This window comes from Lutra lutra, chromosome X (genome assembly GCF_902655055.1).
Source record: "Lutra lutra chromosome X, mLutLut1.2, whole genome shotgun sequence".
In the NCBI taxonomy this organism is placed as follows: Eukaryota; Metazoa; Chordata; class Mammalia; order Carnivora; family Mustelidae; genus Lutra; species Lutra lutra.
In genome coordinates, this window is record NC_062296.1 from 63,797,011 (window position 1) to 63,814,331 (window position 17,321).

Genomic DNA, 17,321 nt, shown 5'->3' on the forward strand with positions numbered 1-17,321 from the left:
GCATCTTGTTTGCTTCTGCTAGATGGTCCAGGGGCTAATGTTTTTGAGCTTTGTGTCACCTTGACACTGCAGACGCAGGGTAGATGCGTGATGCAGGTAGCCAGCAGTCACACTGAACTAATGCCCTTACTTGCTACAGCCAATCTATTGGGCTTAGGAACTAAACAAACTATAGACTTGTATAATGCAAGGAACATATGTAATTCAAAAAGTGTGCCTTGAGCATCTTCTGTATTTCTACAATAAAAGAGCACAGACGTTAGGAGAGGCAGTCGAATCCGGGACTGGCAGGGTCTCGGTTTGGGGGAACAGACAAAAGGGCGTAAGAGTTTCAGGTACAAGCTCTTTAGGCAAGCATCACACATCTGCTGTCACCTAACACCGGGATGGAGCAGGCCTACCCTTTAAGACAGAAGGCTCCGCCCCGGGATCCTGGGCGCCTGGCGAGGAGCTCTGGCCCCGCCCTTCGCCCTGCACGTGGGGGCGGGCTCTGGGCGGAGCCCCGCCGGCGGCACCGCCCAGGCTCTCGCGCCTGCGCACTACCGCCCGCCCCGCCCCTCGCCCCCGGGCCCCGACGGGACATGGTGCTGACCGAACTGGCCGCGCGTCTTAACTGCGCGGAGTACAAGAACTGGGTGAAGGCGGGCCACTGCCTGCTGCTGCTGCGCGGCTGCCTACAGGGCTTCGTCGCCCGCGAGGTGCTTGCCTTCCACCGCGGCCTGCTCGCCGAAGCCCCCAGCCTGGGCCCTCGCGCCGCCTGCCGCAGCGGCTCTCGGTGTAGCCCGCGCGCCCGCCAGGTGAGCCCCTGGCCCCCCTGGCCCCCGTCCCGGTCCCCGAGCGTAGGGTCCCGAGCCCCTCCTGGGGCGGGGCGGACCGCAACGCCCCGGCTCACTTGCCCAAGACGCCGCCCCTCCCTCATGGGCCCCTTCTCACCGCCGCCCCCTGTAGTTTCAGCCTCAGTGTCAGGTTTGCGCAGAGTGGAAACGGGAGATTTTGAAACACCACACCAACAGGAATGGAGACGTCCACTGGGGAAACTGCCGGCCGGGCCGCTGGCCCGTCGACGCCTGGGAGGTGGCCAAGGTAAGCACCTGCTTGAGAGGGTAGGAGGTGACCCACCAGGTAGCCGGTCACCTAGAGCCCAGAGCCCCATAAATAGATGCAAAGATAGAGGAATGGGTGTTTGATCTAGGATTTAGTGTCCAGGCAGTTCAGAGCTGCTGTACAGGATCCGATTTAGCTTAGCGAAGTAGAAGCTTCCTTCTACCTTTCTGGTAACAAGACATTTAAGTTTGCCACCCCTGCTTGGACAGCTATAGGAAAGATTTCAGCATGAGACGCTGAGGCAAGATGTACAGCGAGCATCCTGAACACAGGCCCAAAGGGAGAGACAGTAAGACGTTTTTGAGTGTAGGCTCCCTGAGTAGCTCATTTTGGCTGTAGGGTGCCATCAGGATGGCAGAGGAAGCCAAGGGAAGTTAGGGCTGAAACAGAATGGACTTTAAGTGGCCAGGTAAGGAATAAAACTTTGGGGAGGTCAGGTGGAGTGGGCAGCCAGAGAGAAGACTTAGATCTTGGCTCTGTGGCTTGCCAGTTGGGCCAATTGGGGATTTTTTTGTTTGTTTTCCAGAAGCCCAGTAAGGAGTGGGGTGGGGCAGGGCAAAGTCAGCCCCTAACACAAATGAACTTTTGTAGTCCCTCTACGTGCTGATTAGCCACAGGCACAGACTTAGTGCCTGGGAAGCAGGGATCAGAGTCCCCACTCTGCTGCTGTTGCATGTCCTTAGGCCAGGCTCTGTTCTCTAACCTCAAAAATGAGGAAGTTGGACTTGATCAGTGGCCACAGACTCATGGCTATTGTGAACCCGTAAACCCACCACATCTACACCCTCTTCCCAATTTTTTTTGTTGTTGACGCCACAGAATTGCCAACTTTTACTTAGAAAAGAGAAACTTAAAATTCTGCTCTTCACTGTGACTGTCCCTCACCTGTTTGGTCTTTGTTGCTGCTTTCATACCCTTGGAGTCCTCTTGAAGCCCATGTGACCTGCTCATGCTCCTTTTTGTTGCTGTCACTAACAGACCTTCTAGTCCAACCCCGGTGTTCATATTCTTCGATCACATCCTCCTTTTATTCTCCTTCCTCTGAACTTGCATGGCCCAACAGCAGTCCCGATGACACCATCATCTACTTGTGCTCAGGGGAAGAATCTCACAAGGGAGCAGAATGGTTTCACTTTTAGTTCTTGATCATGAGCCCCCGTGGTCTGGCCGTGGCTCTGTATAGGGCTCCTATTCCTGCCGACAGTTGTTGCTGCCTTTCCCTCACCAAGCTCCCATTCCCCCACCCCCACTGCCAGCTGCTGACTTTGTGCAATTTTTCTTAAGAGTTGATGGATGGCCCCAGATTCGTGCTTCCTCATCTTTTTACCAGACCTGTGAACCTACCTCCATGTGCACCATCATCTTCCTTCTGGCACAAAGGAGGAAGGGCATCTCTCTTCTTACCACTTTGGCTCTTCACTTGTATGTCGGGCCATATCCCCTCCCACCTGCCCGTGGACTTTCAGACCTCAGGTATCCATTCTGTCTACCTCCCAGCTTATTCCCATCACCCTACAGATAGCTTTAATGTTACCTTTATTTAATTTTTTTTTAAAAACACAGGATTAAACACAGGGTTACTATATGACCTAGCAGTTCCACTTCTAGGTTTGTACGCAATGAGATGAAACTACACATCCACACAAGATCCTGGGCATGAGTGTTCACAGCAGCACTATTCATAACATAACAGTCAAAGGTGGAAACCACACAAATGTCCATCAGTTGATGAATGGATGAGCAAACTGTGGCCTTGTCCATACAATGTCATTTAGCCATAAAAAGTGATGAACTGGGGTGCCTGGGTGGCTCAGTCGGTTGGGCATCTGACTCTTGATTTTGGCTCAGGTGGTGATCTCAGGGTGCTGGGATCGAGCCCTGCATCGGGCTCAAAGCTCACTGGAGAGTCTGCCTGGGATTCTTTCTCCCTCTCCCTGGAGGAGGGCACCTGGGTGGCTCAGTTGGTAAAGCATCTGCCTTCAGCTCAGGTCATGATCCCAGGGTCCTGGGATCGAGCCCCGCATCGGGCTGTCTCCTCGGCCGGGAGCCTGCTTCCTCCTCTCTCTCTGCCTGTTTCTCTGCCTGCTTGTGGTCTCTGTCTGTCAAATAAATAAATACAATCTTTAAAAAAACAAAAACAAACCTGTGTGCTTCAAGGGGGTGAATTATATGGTATGTGGATTATATCTCAATAAAGCTGTTTAGGGGCGCCTGGGTGGCTCAGTGGGTTAAAGCCTCTGCTTTCAGCTCAGGTCATGATCCCAGGGTCCTGGGATTGAGCCCCAAATCGGGGGGGGGGGGGTGTCTCTGCTCAGCAGGGAGCCTGCTTCCCCCTCTCTCTCTCCGCCTGCCACTCTGCGTACTTGTGATCTCTGTCAAATAAATAAATAAAATCTTAAAAAAAAAAAAAAAGAAAAGTGTCTCTCTCTCAAGGAGGGAGTACTTTGATATAAAAAAAAAAGCTGTTTAAAAAAACACTTGAATAAATATTTGGAAAACAAAATTTAAAAAGAAAAGCTTCCCTTGAGCCATTCCCTCCAGCTCTCTCCCCACATTTCTGTATTTGCCTCCCATACGCATACCCAGTGGAGCTTCTTAGAAAGGGCTTTGTGCCTGCGCTCTGTTCCTCAGCTGCCCGTGACTCTTTAAGCCATTCCTGCCTGGCCCCTGGCCCTACCAGCCCTCTGCATCTGCCTTGTCGGGCACGTTTGACCTTCAGTTCTCCAGCCTCCTCTTTCTCTCCTCTCAGGCATTTGGCACAACTGGCCCTGCTTCTTGAAGCACTCATCACTTGGTGACGTCACTGTCCCCCACGGGTTTCCTCCTAGCTCCCTGGCTCCTCCTCAGCCTCCTTCCCATCCCCGGCCCGCCTTTCTCAGGCCTCTTCTGTCCCCTTCTTCTGACGATACTGCCCCGGCCCGTGGAGTTCACCATTCAATACTGTACTCATGCCGATGGCCCCCCGATTTGTCTCCCCAGCCCTGCCCTCTCTTCTGAGCTCCAGGTATCCCTGTCCAGCTGCATGCTCCACCCCTCGCCATACTCCCTCCTGGGCACTTTGAATTTACTCCTCAAGCAGGATTCATCTCTAACCCCCAAACCCGTGGCCAGGCCCCAGCAGCCACAACCTGCTACCACCCTCCGTCTGTCTGTCCTGGTCACTGCCCCCTTGTTTACACCTGCAAGCTAGTTCCTTCTCTCTGACTCCTGCCTGGCTGCTGGCTGCATCCCCCCACCTGGCCGCCTCTGCTGCTGCTCTGGGCGCTTCTCCCCACAGCAGAATGTGTGGTCCTCAAGAGAGGGAATCAGATCGTTTTCTTCCCTTGCTTAAAACCGCTGGATGGCTTCCCGACGTCCTTAGAATAAACTGCAAACTCCTTTCCAGGGCCAGTGAGGCCCAGCATGATCCAGGCCCTGCTGGATTCTGCAACCTTGTCTCCTACTCACTGAAAAGGCAGGGGAGGGTAGGGGGAGGGAGTACCACGCATTTCCCACCACTGTGCATTTGACATACGGAACACAGTGGCACGTGATACCATTTTAAGAAACTCCTTTCGGTGGCACAGAGACAGCAGAGCCCCCCTGTCAGCTTCTAATTTGGAAGAAAGGGAATAATGGTGAGAATAAAAAACATGAATGTGGAAAAGACAGGTCTATGTTGGTGAGAAAATGTCAGGCAGGACATACCGTGTCATGGAGAAGAAAAATTATGCCTGGCTTTGAGGCACCTAAGACCCCCTCTAACTTGGGGACCATCCTCCCAGCAGGAGCTGAGGTAAAAAAAAAAAAAATTTTTCCTTCAATGTCGTTGCCCTAGTTTGGCTGTGATACTTGAGTTACCTTCTGTGTTAACATCATAGCATCCACGGGCGCCTGGGTGGCTCAGTAGGTTGGGCCTCTGACTCTTGATTTCAGCTCAGGTCATTATCTCCAGTCATGGGCCCAAACGCCGCGTCAGGCTCTGTGCTCAGCGCAGAGTCTACTTGGGATTCTCTCTCCCTCTGCCCCTCTCCCTGCTGGTGCTCTCTCTGAATAAATAAAGAGATAAATAAAATCTTATAAAAAATTAATCCTAGGGGCACCTGGGTGGCTCAGTGGGTTAAGCCGCTGCCTTCAGCTCAGGTCATGATCCCAGGTCCTGGGTTCGAGCCCCACATCCGGCTTTCTGCTCAGCAGGGAGCCTGCTTCCTCCTCTCTCTCTGCCTGCCTCTCTGCTTACTTGTGATTTCTCTCTGTCAAATAAATAAATAAAATCTTTAAAAAAAAAATTAATCCTAGCATGCATCATAGACTTTCAGAGGTTCAGCATGTCAGTGGCTGTTAAGATGTGGAAAGAGTGATGTTACTGGCTACTGTACCTTCAGATATGGGTAATAGAGGGCATACAAAGTTTGGTTTTTTTTTTAAGATTTTACTTACTTATTTGAGAGAGCATTCAAGAGAGCAAGAGGGGGCAGAGGGAGAGGGAGAATCAGGCTTCATGCTGAGCAGAGAGCCCAACGCGGGCCTTGATCCCAGGGCCCTGAGATCATGACCTGAGCCGAAGGCAGATGCTTAACTGACTGAGCCACCCAGGCGTCCCTACAGAGTTCTTAATTATGGGAGGTTCCAGTGGAGGATTCCAGCACCGTGAGTAACGTAGCCCTGACTCTCCTTGGCATGTGTGGGCCCCCGACCGCAAGCCCGTGTTGGAATCCCATTATAAGCAGTACTATAGGGAGCAATGTGGTTGCTTGCCTGCTGAGATGGATTTCTTTTCAAGGGAGCAGGTTTCTTTATTTAGAGTTCTTACTGAGAAACCTCAGTAAGAATTTCGGTTATCATTTGGGAAGCGGGCAAATAACACCTGTCCCCGCTAGCTCTTAGGGTTGGAGGAGACTCAGGTGTCCCTTGTGCCTCCCCTACTGTAGGCTTTCATGCCCCGAGGACTGGCAGACAAAACCGGCCCCGAGGAATGTGATGCCGTTGCTCTTTTAAGTCTCATCAACTCCTGCGATCACTTCACCGTTGATCGAAAGAAAGTCACCGAGGTAAGAGCCGGCAGATTTAAAACCGCACAGTGAGAGTCGGTCGGGTGGGTACTGTGAAGACCAGCTGAGAGATGCACCCTGTGGTGCCAAAGCAGCCATGCACACATAGCACACAGGCTCTCCCCGAAACAGCAGTGTGCAAGGAAAGTTAGGCTTTGGTTCAAGGTTGGCGTTGCTAAGTGGGCTAGCGGGGCTCACGGCGCATGCGCCTTCTCTATGTCCGAAAAGCCCCATGCAAATAGAGGTAGGAGACGGACCCCTTAGTTCTCCCTCACTGAGGTTTCCCAGGACCTTGATCTTATACTGTTTGCTGCTAAAATAGATAAACCACAGATTTCTCTTCCGTGGTCTGCCATAAACAGAAGCAAAGTAATCCATATTAAAAAAAAAAAAAAATAGAAGAGCAGTGCACCACTCTGTCCATCATATGCCAACATTTGAATCCTGCCCTTCTGAATTTCTTTGGCTATAGTTGCAAGACCAAGGCACACGGGACTGAAGGAAGCATAAACACTAATGGACAACGTCAGAAGAGATCACAACAATATTTACAAGATTTTCGCATTGTCTGCTTCAACCTTTGGGTGTACCCAGAGCCAGAAACCAATATTCTTGCTCTTTGGCAGGTGGTTTTAAGTTAAGAGATTTGGGGATTGTGTAAGAGATAACCAGCCAGTCACAAGATTTCAAGAGTTAATAGTAGGTGTAGGCTTCTTTGTATTTCTGATTCCAATGACTCCTAGGTAGCAGGTGGTTGAACATTCCCTCAAGCCCTGGTAGCACCTACAGGCCTCACTTGTGGGTTTTGTAATTAACAAAGCCTTCCTGTCATTTTTCTTTTCTTTTTTTTTTATTCCACTTAACATATGTTATGTGACATCGCTTTTTTTTTTTAAGATTTTATTTATTTATTTGACAGACAGAGATCACAAGTAGGCAGAGAGAGAGGGGGAAGCAGGCTCCCTGCTGAGCAGAGAGCCCGATTCGGGGCTCAATCCCAGGACCCTGAGATCATGAGGCAGGGTCTCAAGGCAGAGGCTTTAACTCACTGAGCCACCCAGGCACCCCCCCCCTTTTTTAAAGAATTTATTTATTGGGCACGTTGGTGGCTCAGTGGTTTGGGCCTCTGCCTTCGGCTCACGTCATGATCTCAGAGTCCTGGGATCGAGCCCCACATCGGGCTCTCTGCTCAGTGGGGAGCCTGCTTTCCCCTCTCCCTCTGCCTGCCTCTCTGCCTACTAGTGATTTCTCTCTCTGTCAAATAAATAAATAAAATCTTTTAAAAAATGATTTAAAAAAATAAAGATTTTATTTATTTATTTGAGAGAGAGAACAAGAGTTGAGCACAAGTGGGGGGGGGGGGCGGGGGCAGAGGGAGAAGGAGAAGCAGGCTCCCTGCTAAGCAGGGAGCCCAATGTGGCACTTCATCCCTGGACCCTGGGATCATGACCTGAGCTGAAGCCAAACATTTAACTGAGCTTACCCAGGCATCCCTGTAATTTTACTTCGGAACTACAAAATCTCCATTTACTCTGTCATTTGACTTTGAAACCGTCTATCTTTTTTTTTTTTTTTTTTTTTTTTTTTTTTTTTTTTTTTTTTTTGGCCTTTCGGTAGGTGATTAAGTGTCGTAACGAAATCATGCATTCTTCAGAGATGAAAGTGTCTTCTCTTTGGCTTCGAGATTTTCAGATGAAGATCCAAAATTTCCTGAATGAATTCAAGAATATTCCAGAGATTGTGGCAACATACACCAGAATAGAACAGGTAAAAATCAGATTTAATAGTTTTGCCCTAAAGAATTACGGGGGAAAAGCCAACTGCAGTCTCTCATTTAGAATTTGAAGTTTCTTAGATTTAAATGACATTATAGAATGTGAGCAGGGGGAGAGATGCTGATACGAAATCCAGAATTGTGCTGGGCTTGAGAAGCTTATCTCTGGTCACAGGATATTGCTGAAGTGGATCCAGTCAAAGATGTTTAGTTACAAGTTCTTTGAGCAACCCAGTGGAGTATCTTTTCCATTCCATCATTCACACATTCGGTAATCCAACAGCTGCTGACATCTGACTGGGCTGTTCACATTCCTGACGAAGATCAGCGAGATGGGTGTGAATACGAAACAGGAGTTTATCTGAGTGAGAGTCAAGTCAACGAAATAGAAATGGAATTACTAAAGGAAAAACTTCAAGAGATCTATCTTCAAGCACAAGAACAAGACGTGTTGCCTGAAGAGGTAAAAAAAAAAAAAAAAAAAAAAAGTATCATCCGCTCTGTGTGAGTAAACAAAACAAAGAAAGGCACCAGGGAGGAAAAGTCTCTCCTTTTAGCAGACTTCCAGCTATGTTTCTGATTTAGAAGTCAGATCGCTTCCAGAAATGAGTATGCTTTTGGCACAGACCAATATTACCTCGCCACAAATATTTTCACTCGGTCAGCCAACAGTCGAGTGCCCAGTGTGTGCACAGAGTGGACCAGTGCGGTAAGGGATACAGCAGGGTTCTGAACAAAAGGCTCCGGGCGTTCTCAGCAGGTCAGGGGGTGGTTACAAGAAAAAGACTTTGCCGAGAAGGTGCCATTGAGCTGGAACTAGCAGAACCACACGAGAATGTGGCAGACTGGCAAGAGCAAAAGGGTGCTGCTGGCCGAAGGAGCTGGCAGTACTGGCAGACGTCTACAAGAACAGTGGGGCGTGAGTGGTGACAAGGCAGGCATAGGAGGGACCGTCCAAAGTGAGGGCAGTCAGGTGAGCTTGGAGCCGTATTTTGAAAGGCTTGCTCTGCTGTTCAAGGGGCTTGGGCTTTGTTCCCAAAAAGCAGTGGGGAGCCAACAGGTGTCTTTAAGCAAGAACGAGTAAATCGGATAGATCTGCAGTGGCTTGTAGAAAGTTAACTCACGGTAGTTGGAGGCAGGAGGCTAGCAGGAGGCTGTCACAGCCGTGGGAGAATGGAAAAAAACTAGAGGGGCAGCAGAGGGGCCAGATTCTGGAGGCATTACTTGGGCAGAGCTGATGGCTCTTAGTGGCTGCTTAGATTACTTGGTGTGGCATGGGGCTGGAAGAAGATGGGGAAGGAGGGGTTAAAGGATCAGCAAGGTTTCCAGCTTAGGCCATGGCAGGCTGATGATGGTCGTAAGTCCTGCTAGGGAATACAGGACAAATGAATCCCCTTTGTTACAAGCAAGGTATAAAAATGAACAGTAGTAGAATTGTACTAGGAAAGTTCAGACATATTCCAGTACTTGCTAGATTAGAGTTCTAAATCACCAGGAGATCTTAGACAAACCATTTTATCTCTCCATTGTACCTTGTTCAAGGAAAGGAGTTTTACTGCTTACCTCTTTAAAGACAGACTGTATATTTAATACAAAGTGTGTGTTTCATTTATTAAGCCTTGCTCCTCACTGCTCCATAGGCCTCTATTAACCATTTTGACCTTGACCTAGATGCTTCATTCATTCAACTTGGTGAGTTCCTTTAGCAGAGGGATTGAAAACCACTGGTTTTTGGATGTTCCCACCCGAGCACACCATAGGCATATACAGCAATGAAAAAGATGGTTACGTTTTCTGTTCTCTAAATCCGTGTGTTTTATCTGACTTTATTTTAAAACATGGTTAGAACCAGCCCCAGTTTTGTTTTTGCGGCTTCTGTTAGAAGCCTCGGGGAACAGGAAACAACCTGGTGGGGGAGGGGGGACAATCAGGCTTAAGGCCCCAGAGGCGTCAGTAACTCCATCTTCTCTCTTGAGGGAGCCGTAGTTCTTTTTTTCTGTTTGTGTGACAAACAACAAAATGCATCCGTAGTGGTTCACTCAAGCCAGGAGTCTAAGTTCAGAGCTGGCAGGGAACCTGGCAGGGCCCAGATCCCCCTGCTTTCCACGGGAGGCAGCAACCACAAGGACAGGCGCTGACAGACACCAGGCCACATGACTGGCAAGTGAGGGCAGGCCCGGGTCTTGCTGCCTGGTTCTATGCCTTTCTGCATTGCAGCCCTGCAGCTCCCCTATCACCAAGGAGTTAGTTACTGTAAATTCTGACCCTCATTATCTTTGTTTCACGAACAGGAAATTGGGGTGAGTGGGTTTGTCCTCTGGATCCCCAGAGTCTCTGGATAGCACTGATAAATTCTCATTTCTCGTGCTTTCTGTTCAGTAGACTATGGCATCTCTCTTGTTATTTCAATTGATCAAAATGTAAGTTAGGATTGAGTGGCCTGTTATCTCGAAGAAGTTCAAAGTTGGCTTTCCACAGTGTGTGGAACTGCTCTCTTCTGGAAGGTTCGGTACCATATATAGGCATCCGTGTTCTTTAGGATTAGTCTCCAAAGTCAGAGGATTTGATAAACCAAATTCCATTGAATTGCAAGTGCCATCAGCTGTAAGACAGCATGAATCCAGTTACTTCTAAGAAAGAAACAAACAAACGAAAAAAAACCAATGACAGTTTATTGTAAGACACTATCAGCGGTAAGGTGCCTTCACATTTGAGATGCTAAAAATGAAAAACCAGGCATCCAGGAATTTAGAAATGCCATGGTTATAGTAGAGCCACGGGCTTTTTTGGTGACTGTTTCACAAGACCTGTTTCTGGTGTTCGTGAAATCAGCATGGCTAACTTTGGAAAGCCAAGTTGAGAAAAAATGGTTCGTGGTAGTAATTTACTGTGATGGTTTCCAGGCAGGGCATCACGGAGCCTGGGGGTGCCAGGGACTGCCGAGCAGACAGAGCTCATCACCTCCATCTCGTTTGTTGAGTTGATGAGCCTCTGTGATGTCTAGCATTCTAAAAAGGGGTTCCCATTAAAATCCACTCTCTGTGCCTGGGAGACTCATTCCACTCCAGAGCCAAGTGGGAGCAGCAGCTGCTTAGGCCCCTTGGGACACGTGTGCTGTGTGCCCACCATGGGCCCATCCGCAGCAGCCTCTGGCCACCACCCAAGACCCCTCCATCGTGCCCTGCCAGCCCTCAGGGCTCTGTTAGGGTCCAGCAAGTTTAACCATTCAGCAAAAGCATGGCAAGCGCAGTAGGTGGCTGAGAAACATGTAAGGAATTTGCACATTCTTTAAAATCATTAGTGATTTCTTAAAGCCGGGGGGGGGAACCATCTCCACAGAGATCTCTGGGGAGCCTTGAGCAGTGGGGGGGTGGGGGGGGAGGATGGAAATAACCCTTCATTTATGACATTTCAGAAATAGTTACAGACCATGTGCCTCCCATGTGCCAGGCTCTGTTCTGGAAGCTTAGTGTGCGTCAGTGAACAAAACAAAGACCCCCGTAAGGGGGAGGCAGTAAACAGTCAACGTCGTATGTATGCGCCGCTTCTAAGCATTAGAAGAAGTACTATGTGGAGCACAGCCTGGGTGATCAGGACTTAGCCCAATCGGCTGGGGCCCCTGGGGCCGAGGGGCAGGTTGTGTTCTGGTTGGGGCGGGGGGCTTGTGGAGGATTAGCCAGGTGCACACCTGGAGGAAGGGCCTTCAGGTAGGGGTAAAGAAGGGAAGGTGGAGGAAGCAAGTGTGGGTGGCCTGTTAGCCATTGAAAGGGCAGAGTCTTTCCCTCTTGAGCCCGCAGCGGGAGGCCAGGAGTGGGGAGAGCTGGGAGGAGGCTGTTGCCCATACTGGCTTCAGAGACCAGGCTGGCAGCAAAGACGTGGGGTGGTGAGAAGGGGCACAGAGACACGTGCAAGACAAGCCCAAGAGTTTGGAGGAATGGAGGTGCTAAGCATCTTTTGCCTGGAGCAGTGCATAGCACGTAGTAGACTGGATCTGGATAAATATTTGTGGAATGACCATAGAAAGGAAAGGATATACCTGACGCGACGCTAAGCGCTTGAAGTAGATTATTTCTAGTCCTTTTAAGAATCCTAGGTAGTGTTGGTATCATCGTCCTCCATTCGCATACGGGCAAGGAAGCTCGGAGAGATCAGGTGTCTGGCCCAGCGTCACTCAGCTGGTTAAGTGGTAAAGCTGGGCTTCACAATCCAAGTCTGTCTGACTATATTTCCGTAATTTTTCCAGTACTTTCTGTTTTTTCACCTCTATTTCCTCTTCTCCCTTTACCTATAAACATGCATAAGCCTTCCCCATTCTTAATTTAAAAGATTTGTTTTGACTGTGTCAAACTGACTTTTTACCTTGTTCTCATGTGTTCATTTTGAATTTTGTACCTGTATATTTATTACTATTAAAACATGTATATTTTAGGGATGCCTGGGTGGCTCAGTGGGTTAAGCCGCTGCCTTCGACTCAGGTCATGATCCCAGGTTCCTGGGATCGAGTCCCGCATCGGGCTCCTTGCTCAGCGGGGAGCCTGCCTCTCTCTCCACCTCTGCCTGCCTCTCTGCCTGCTTGTGTTGCTTTCTCTCACTCTCTTTCTGACAAATAAATAAATAAAACCTTTTAAAAAAAATGTATATTTTATAAATATTTAATAGTAATAAGTATACATATATGTAATAGTAATAAATGTGCAGGTACAAATTCCAAATGAAGGGGCTTCATTTTATTTTATTTTTTAAAAGATTTTATTTATTTGAGAATAAAAGAGCATGCATGAGTGGGAGGAGGGGCAGAGGGAGAGGAAGTGAGAGAACCTCAAGCGGACCCCACTCTGAGCACAGAGCCTGTCGCGGGGCTCTATCCCACAACCCTGAGATCATGACTGGAGCCAAAGTCAAGAGTTCACTGCCCAACCAAATAAGCCACCCACGCGCCCCTTATTTTATTTTTATATGTATATATATGTGTATATATACATATATATATATATATATATATGCAAACGTGTGTATATACACATATAGAGATCGGGTAGATATATAGGCCTTTCCTACAAATGTAGGAGGTTTTAAAGCAAAAAAGAATTTAAAAATTTTTTTCCATTTTTATTGAGATGTAATTGACATGCAGCATTGCATAAGTTTAGGGTATACGACTTGATGACCCGACCTACATGTTACCACAAATGGCGGAATTTCCTTCTTTTTATGGCTGAATAATATCCCACTGTATATATATACCACATCTTCGTTACCCATTCATCTCTCAGGAGGTACTTAGGTTGTTTCCATGTCTTAGCTGTTGTAAATAATGCTGCTTATGAATTCAGGGGTGCACATCATCTCTTTAACATGGTGTTTCCCTTTCCTTCAGATATGTTCCCAGAAGTGGAACTGCTGGATCATGGGGTAGCTCTATTTTTAATTTTTTGAGGCGCCTCCATACTGTTTGCCACACTGGCTGCACTAATTTACATTCTACCAGTAGTTCACAAGGGTTCCCTTTTCTCTACCTCCTCTCCAGTGTTGGTTATCTCTTGTCTTTTCGGTGATGGCCATTCTAACAGGCATGTGGTGAGATCACATTGTGGTTGTTTTTCTTTTTTAAGATTTCATTTATTTATTTGACACAGAGAGAGAGGGAACACAAGCAGGAGGAATGAGAGAGGGAGGAGTAGGCTCCCCACTGAGCAAGGAGCCCGATGTGGGGCTCAATCCCAGGACCCTGGGATCATGACCTGAGCCGAAGGCAGACACTTAACGACTGAGCCTCGCAGGTGTCCCCTCATCATGGTTTTGATTTATGTTTCCCTGATGAGCGATGTCAAGCATCTTTTCATGTACCTGTTGGCCAATAATACATCTTCTTTGGAAAAATGTCTATTTAGGTCCTTTGTCTATTTTTAATTGGATTATTTGGAGGTTTTGGCTATTGGGTTGTACGAGTTCCTCATCTATTTTGGATATTAGCCTTTAAAAAGCAAAAAAATTTGAGGAGACAAACAACCCCTTGTGTGGCCCCAGAACCAGCTATTGGCGGACACGTGAAAAGGAGCCAGTCTCAGACCTAGTAAGTTTTCCATCTGAATTACAAGCCTGCTATTAAATGATCTAAGCCGTACATCATATGATTTCTTCTTGCAGATCTTAAACCGATTGCAAGTGGTAAAAGAATTTCTGAGAAACAATAAGGATCTTAGAAGTGGTCTTAGAGGAGATCTGCAGAAACTAGACAGCCTCCATCTACAGCACCAAAATCCAGATTCCAAGGAACCTGGGGCCCAGACACCTGAAGGGAAGGCCTGAGGTGATTTCCTGCATGTGACGGTAAGTAAGGACAAAATAACCTCATCACCCTGATGCCTGTTCTCTTATGTAAGGCGGTGATGAATGCACAATTTGGTCTAACCTGAAGTTTCCCCGTGTCCTTATTATTTGAAAGAAAGGACACTGAGCTCTGTGCTCTAATTGGTGGTTCTCACATCTATGAAGTAATTCAACATAATATCCCTGTCAGCTTTGTTTAGTCCAATATACCTGGAGTCACTGGTTTAGTCTTAAGTAAATCAACTTTCTGACTTAATCAAAAAGCCTGTCAGCTCTAAAACAATGCCAGTGATACCTAGCTTTTAACAACTTGTTCATTTCCATAAGAAAAATTTGTTAAAATGACTGTCTCCAATGTTTCATGGTTTCCTTTCAAATAAAGGAAATTAAATATTTTCTGTTGTTTTAGATTGCCCTCTGACAGAAATCAGGCCTGTTATGTGAATGTCAGCATGGCTTCAATCTCAGCTTTTCTTTTCTGTGCAAAAGGAAACACTTATCAGAGTACCCTGCCCAGACAGAAAAGGAATTTTTGTTGGTTTGTCCTAGACTTCTTTGACTCTTTGGGAATATTTTTTTTAATATTCATAAGCTTGGTGTTGTGTTATCTGTAACCGCCCAAAAAATGTTAGCTGCTGCTGTGCCCAAACTTGCTGTCATCCAGAGGTTTTTTTTGTTTGTTTTGATTTTGGGGTCTTAGGGTTTGGGACATTAGGGTTTTGGGGGGAGGGTGATTTTTTGTTTTTGTTTTTGTTTTCTATTCAGAAGGTAAGATTCTTTTCTGGTCCTAAACTTTCAACTGCTTCACACAGTAAAGTCTGTGGTTGGCCAGGCCTGTGCGAAGGGTCACACTGAGTGTTCTGCCTAATGGCACCCAAGCCCTGTCCCCACACCCATTCCTGAAAGTCTCTTTTAGGAGGATGCCCAAGCGACAGCAGGGGACAGGGAGACTGTGATATAAATGTTGAGATATAAATCCTTCCTTTTTGGAAGAAGGCAAGAAAACAAATCTCCGGAAAGGCCATTTCCTAGCCTTTTCTGGTTAGTACAGAATTATTGGTCCCTGTTTCTGATAGGCCAGGCCGGTAGGGCGAGGAGGTGGGCCCAGGCTGGTCGCGGGGGACTGGAGAACACGGTGACTTAACTGACCAAAGCAGGCAGAGGGCCCAAGCCAGCATCACAGATGGGGACGTCGGGGAAAGCTCTGTAGTTGCTGGCTTGTGTATAGCACTCCTGGGAAAAGTCACCTCCCGTGGCCATCATGGCCCTTTCTGGTCAGTTCTATATACTCTGAGTGCTGAGCACGGGCCTAGCCCTCGTGTGCTTCACAAATATTTGTTGACTGAGGGATCCACCAACAATTTATTCTTACACATGAATGTGTGTCATACTGTTAACTAAGCCTTGTCCTTTGTTATGAGATTTAAGGATGAAATATCACCATTCTTAACGGAAATTCAGAGGCATCGTTTTCTTTCCACAGATTGACAGATTCATCTGTAACTTCGTCTATCGCTTTACCCCAAGAGTTCTCCACTTCTGACTTTGTCCTATTTGTTTCCTCAACTGCAAAACCACCGTCCAGTCATATGCAGTGGTCCATGGGATCAGCCTCCCTCCCCCCACCTCTGCTCCTTTTCAAAGCCAGCAGCACTTAACGGGACCAGGTCACTTCTGGACCTTCAGGGACAGAATTGCCACCTGCCGCATTCCTTGGAGGAAGTGTTTCTACTCCAAGCCCAAAGGAAGCATCGTTCGCTTGCTTGGCTGCCCATCAAGGATGTGCTCTGTAGACAATGGGCAGAGGGTGGGGGTATATTTGGCATATTTTTACATTAAAATGCATGTATATAATGCTATAAACCCTGCATGAAGGCAGATGTTCCTAACTGACGGGTCTTGAATTGTACATTTTCTTTGTCCGTCCATTTCACACAATTTCTTTAGAAAACTTCCATAGTAAAGTAAGAATCTTCATTGTTCTCACAACCATGCCCAGACTAAGAAATTTGCTGAAACGTTTCCCAGCTTCTAGATGTAAGGTACATCTGGAAGGTAGGATCCAATTAAATCTTGATTCACTAACCAAGTTAAGACCTGCTTTCTAACTTTAGTAACTTAGGGTTATGAACACTTTCGTCTCATATCCCTTGTGTCCAGTTAGCTTTTCCTTCTCTGTCAAACATTTATCAAGTGTCCGCCACAGCTGGGCACTGAAAAGGATGCCAGATGTGAGGATGTATAAGGTATGGACGATGTTATATGTGCCATCGTCTTGGATTTATTGTCTGCTCTGATAAATGAAAGATACTGTGCAGAAAACGTTATACTGGCAACATTTAACTACACTGAAATCGAAGAAAGGGAAGATATGTCCAGAGAGGGCTTTAAAGCAAATGGAGCGTGCACAGGGATGTCAGCCTGTGGGCCTCTCTATGAATCTGGGCACGTGGCCCATGATGCCCACACGGGGGTGCTCACAGTGGCACCGGGAGCCTGGCATCAAGAGATGACTGGTGAAATCCCAGCGCATCCAAGCCACAGAGCACTCTGTGGTTGTAAAGAAGAATGTCGTCATGCTGCAGTGCAGGGAGACAGAACGATCTCTAACACACACGGAACAGAAGCAGAACGTTCAACATTGCGTGGTATGCTGTGAAACTCTTTTTCAATAAAAGGTCCGGAAAGCTATATGCCTGTCCCAGGCTCCTTTGCTGTTTTACCGCTGGGAGAGGAATTGAGGTCGAGGGGGGTGGTTAGAAGAAATGTGGCTATTCTGTTTGTGGCATTGTCCCATATACAATTTGTCCAACAAACATGCGCTCCTGGTATTTTGAAAGTTCTTAATTACAGTCTGTTCATTTCAAGATAATCAAGAGATGTAAACAATATATAAATTCAAATTATAAGACTTATGTGTCAAATTCCCTGGAATAGGTTGTAGCCTCCCATTTTTGTGGGGGGTCAGCTCCACCTCTAGGGGCACTGGGGAGGCGGTAGCATCCAGAGAAGCCCAGGAGGTGGTCTCCCTTTCACACAGGGCTGTTTCGTCTCCAAGGGCCTGATTTCCATCCAGCAATATG

At 47.5% G+C, this 17,321-nt stretch overlaps 1 protein-coding gene across 2 annotated transcripts; it reads left to right on the forward strand.

Annotated features, from left to right (window-relative positions):
• The first annotated feature begins 539 nt into the window (after positions 1–539).
• CXHXorf38 (chromosome X CXorf38 homolog) lies at positions 540–16,928 on the forward strand. Of its 2 annotated transcripts, XM_047715210.1 has the most exons (7): positions 541–797; positions 949–1,083; positions 6,015–6,134; positions 7,752–7,901; positions 8,192–8,371; positions 14,056–14,238; positions 15,722–16,928. In XM_047715210.1, the coding sequence occupies exons 1-6, from the start codon at positions 582–584 to the stop codon at positions 14,215–14,217; spliced, it is 963 nt and encodes a 320-aa protein (XP_047571166.1). In that variant the 5' UTR covers positions 541–581; the 3' UTR covers positions 14,218–14,238; positions 15,722–16,928. The 2 variants fall into 2 exon arrangements, with proteins under 2 accessions (XP_047571167.1, XP_047571166.1); XM_047715211.1 differs by lacking the exon at positions 949–1,083 and having other exon boundaries at positions 540–797.
• The last annotated feature ends 393 nt before the right edge of the window (positions 16,929–17,321 follow it).

What these genes read in the sequence shown, in the direction of transcription:
- CXHXorf38 (XM_047715210.1), top strand. Translation starts at nt 582, where the DNA reads ATGGTGCTGACCGAACTGGCCGCGCGTCTTAACTGCGCGGAGTACAAG. An exon ending in CATACACCAGAATAGAACAG is followed by an intron (nt 7,902 to 8,191) that starts GTAAAAATCAGA and finishes GTAATCCAACAG; the next exon opens with CTGCTGACATCTGACTGGGC. An exon ending in AAGACGTGTTGCCTGAAGAG is followed by an intron (nt 8,372 to 14,055) that starts GTAAAAAAAAAA and finishes TTCTTCTTGCAG; the next exon opens with ATCTTAAACCGATTGCAAGT.